General features: G+C 38.4%; 1 protein-coding gene across 1 annotated transcript; it reads right to left on the bottom strand.

Annotated features, from left to right (window-relative positions):
- Window positions 1–369: 369 nt before the first annotated feature.
- LOC306891493 (uncharacterized protein) lies at window positions 370–3,050 on the bottom strand. The gene is made up of 2 exons (XM_079451787.1): window positions 2,928–3,050; window positions 370–2,313 (listed from the first exon to the last, which is right to left on the bottom strand). The coding sequence occupies exon 2, from the start codon at window positions 2,309–2,311 to the stop codon at window positions 701–703; it is 1,611 nt and encodes a 536-aa protein (XP_079307913.1). The 5' UTR covers window positions 2,312–2,313; window positions 2,928–3,050; the 3' UTR covers window positions 370–700.
- Window positions 3,051–4,091: the final 1,041 nt, after the last annotated feature.

The raw sequence follows: 4,091 nt of genomic DNA, 5'->3' as shown, positions 1-4,091 counted from the left end.
CATACAGATTACAGATGTTGAGCCGTTTACTTTCAGTTTGGTCAGAAAGGACGTTCATATGTCATGAACAGGCAATTTGGTTTAATAAGTTGTAAATATCATGTAATATATGTTATTACGTTGTGTTATCAGTCATTTGAGCGGTTGTTATTTGGGAATAACCAACCTGCAAATGTCGCGACTGGCCAATCAGAATCAAGCATTCCAACGAGCTGTGTATTAAATGTGCAATTAATTTAGCACAATCGTGGTGACAATAATGTTTTAAAAGCAAACACTAAACTCCCGATAGCGTCAGAAAATCATGGTTGTATCTTGTAATGGTTGTAAATGGCCACTTAACAGGAAATAAAAGAGCACAATTTTTTTCCACAGCATTTGTACTATTTTAATACTCTCTTGCAAAACACACAGACAAACATGAAGAGTTACCAATAATAAGGATTTATATAAAAAAAGGAGCAGCAAGGTTTCATTCCGAAGGTCACAACATTTTCATTTTTGTTTCGACATTTTTATAGATTATTGTTTGCGTGGTTTGAAATACCATGTTGAAGAAGTTCAATGGCAGCAGATTATAACATTTTCACTGGCTGTAAAGTATAAGCCTAATAAACACTCAAGTGAAATTAAAAACCAAAGTTCTCAATGACAAAATAATCATGATGATCATTTTACCATCATCGTACAGCCCTACGTTTTACTGCACTGATCCATTGAAGGGTTCCGCTCGAGTGTGAAGCCTCATGTGTCTCTTAAGGTTACTCGGATCTGTAAAACTCTTTACACACTGTAGACATACATGAGGTTTCTCTCCAGTGTGAATTCTCATGTGTGTCTGAAGGTTTCCTGTTTCTGTAAAAGTCTTTCCACACTGTAGACATACATGAGGTTTCTCTCCAGTGTGAATTTGCATGTGTATCTTTAGGTGACCTGTTTTTCTAAAAGTCTTTCCACACTGTAGACATGCGTGAGGTTTCTCTCCAGTGTGAATTTGCATGTGAATCTTTAGGTCACCTGTTTGTGTAAAACTCTTTCCACACTGTAGACATACATGAGGTTTCTCTCCAGTGTGAATTGTCATATGTGTCTTAAGGCTTCCTGTTTGTGTAAAACTCTTTCCACACTGTAGACATGTGTGAGGTTTCTCTCCAGTGTGAATTCTCATGTGTTTCTTAAGGTCACTTGTGCCTGTAAAACTCTTTCCACACTGTAGACATACGTGAGGTTTCTCTCCAGTGTGAATTCTCATGTGTTTCTTAAGGTCACTTGTGCCTGTAAAACTCTTTCCACATCGTAGACATACATGAGGTTTTTCTCCAGTGTGAATTCTCATGTGTGTCTGAAGGTGATATGTTTGTGTAAAAGTCTTTCCACACTGTAGACATGCGAGAGGTTTCTCTCCAGTGTGAATTTGCATGTGTCTCTTAAGGTGACCTGTTTTTCTAAAAGTCTTTCCACACTGTAGACATACGTGAGGTTTCTCTCCAGTGTGAATTCTCATATGAACCTTTAGGTCACCTGTTTGTGTAAAACTATTTCCACACTGTAGACATACGTGAGGTTTTTCTCCGGTGTGAATTCTCATATGTGTCTTAAGGCTTCCTTTTTGTGTAAAAGTCTTTCCACACTGTAGACATACATGAGGTTTCTCTCCAGTGTGAATTCTCATGTGTTTCTTAAGGTCACTTGTGCCTGTAAAACTCTTTCCACACTGTAGACATACATGAGGTTTCTCTCCAGTGTGAATTCTCATGTGTGTCTGAAGGTTTCCTGTTTGTGTAAAACTCTTTCCACACTGTAGACATACATGAGGTTTCTCTCCAGTGTGAATTCTCATGTGTGTCTGAAGGTTTCCTGTTTGTGTAAAACTCTTTCCACACTGTAGACATACGTGAGGTTTTTCTCCGGTGTGAATTCTCATGTGTATCTTAAGGTCACTTGTGCCTGTAAAACTCTTTCCACACTGTAGACATACATGAGGTTTCTCTCCAGTGTGAATTCTCATGTGTATCTGAAGGTTTCCTGTTTGTGTAAAACTCTTTCCACACTGTAGACATACGTGAGGTTTCTCTCCAGTGTGAATTCTCATGTGTGTCTGAAGGTTTCCTGTTTGTGTAAAACTCTTTCCACACTGTAGACATGCGTGAGGTTTCTCCCTTGTGTGAATTCTCATGTGCTGTTTTTCACTCTTTTTGTCTCCTGTTCTCAGAGCTTCTTCCAGTGAAACTTTCTGGAATCTTTGTGCACGTTGATGTTTCTGATCAGCATCTTTTACTTCTTCTTGACTGTCCTTATTCACTTCCATCATATCTGAAGTGAACAAAACTATCCGTTAAACACAGTTTTACAATTGTATAAAACAACATCACAAGACAAGATCATTGTTTCATTTTCAGCGAACTCAGTCATTCAGTGCACTGAGTATTGCTTTGGATAAAAGTGTTTGCCATGTAAATTAACTTTTAACTTTACTCTGTTTAAATTACAACATAAAATGCACTCAGATGTAGCGGGACGCTTTACGGTAATGAGATTTCCAGCAGAAAAAGCAATAGAATTATTATTTCTATGTTAAAATATTATTTGTTCAAGCCAGAGAACAAATTCATGTTTATTTAAAAAAAAGTTGTGTCATTGAATTATATGTCCTGTAATTAACATCATCACGTCCGTGTTCTGGTCAGGTAGAAGAACAAATGCATTCATGTTTTTTCCAATAAGACAATAAAAAAATAGACTGATGAAAATGTGTAAAAAAAGCTATTTAAAAATAAAGCAGAAAGGGGGGTCAACCTATTGCCATATTATTAATGAAATGTATTTTATTGCTAATTTTCTGCATTTATTGTCCACCAACAATCACTAAATGTATTATCTAGATTTTAAATCCAATCTGTAATAAAGATTTAAAAACAGAAACCAACCTCTGTGTTCTTTAGTCCTCTGAGTTTCTGTGGTGTGTAGTTCTGGATCTCTCGTGTTCTCAAGCTTCTCTTCCACAAACTCCAACAACTGTGTGAAGATTTCAGTTCTTACACCTGAAGTGATTCTTCTGCTTGTTGCTTTCTGGTATTTATTGGTGGTTTGATGTAGGAGGAGCTTTACTGAAGGTGTCAATCACTGTTGGTGTGAACTGGAGATGTTAGAGAACGATTCAGATTAGTCTTTAGCCAGGAGCGGAGGCGGCATTTTAAAAGATACTGTCACACACACACACGTATATTTACTTTAAGGAAACAAGGTTTTGCTGATGTTGCTGTTTCAGCAGGACATTGAGACTTTAATTCACCAGATTACAATGTATAGTCGGGATATTTATGAGAAATAACATTCAAATGTATTATTAGTCTTAGATTTGAACTGCTGTGCTAAACAGACGTGTTTCAATGACACACACAGATATTCAAACGCTCTTTTGAAGCATAATATTCGCGTCTATTCTTGTCATAGAGGTCAGGGTTCAGGGTTGATGACGTTAAAAATCCTTACGTCAAATACTTTAAATAACAGAGGGAAACCTCATGACACGGGACATGCCAATGCCTGGACCGTCACGTGCGGGTCTGTACCGCGGGACATCGAAAACGTTCAATTATAATATTACATGTAATATTCGTGCACGCGCATGAATCATCCGTTCCTCTCAGAGCTTCAACTGCAGTGATCGCGAGCTCTGAACTTTTATCCTGTAAACGCCCTTACTTCCGCATACTCGAATCACACATGATCGACACCACAGCAGCTTGTTTTTAACGCGTATATATGGTCCATACCTTTCATCTGTGCCCATAGGACCCGACTTCAGTTGCCGCTACAACACAATACAACAACAGCCGCTGTTGCCGCTCATTAGTTTGGACAAACAGATTCCGGGAAAATGAAAACACGATTCGCCTCGTAGGTTAACACTCACTTGTGATTGGCTGAATGTGACTTCACTCAAATCTATGTAACAAACCAGAGAACGTGGGCGGGAATATGGTGGTGTGTCGAATCTGCACTGGTGAGTCCTGGGACCCGTTTCAGAAAGCAGGGTAAGTGCAAACTCAGTGTAAGTTAACCCCAGAAAACGGGATACTCTGGGTTTT

The sequence above is a fragment of the Barbatula barbatula genome (assembly GCF_947034865.1).
Source record: "Barbatula barbatula genome assembly, chromosome: 3".
Taxonomy (NCBI): Eukaryota; Metazoa; Chordata; class Actinopteri; order Cypriniformes; family Nemacheilidae; genus Barbatula; species Barbatula barbatula.
Note: the sequence above shows the minus strand (reverse complement) of the source record. Positions and strands in the feature narration are given on the sequence as shown.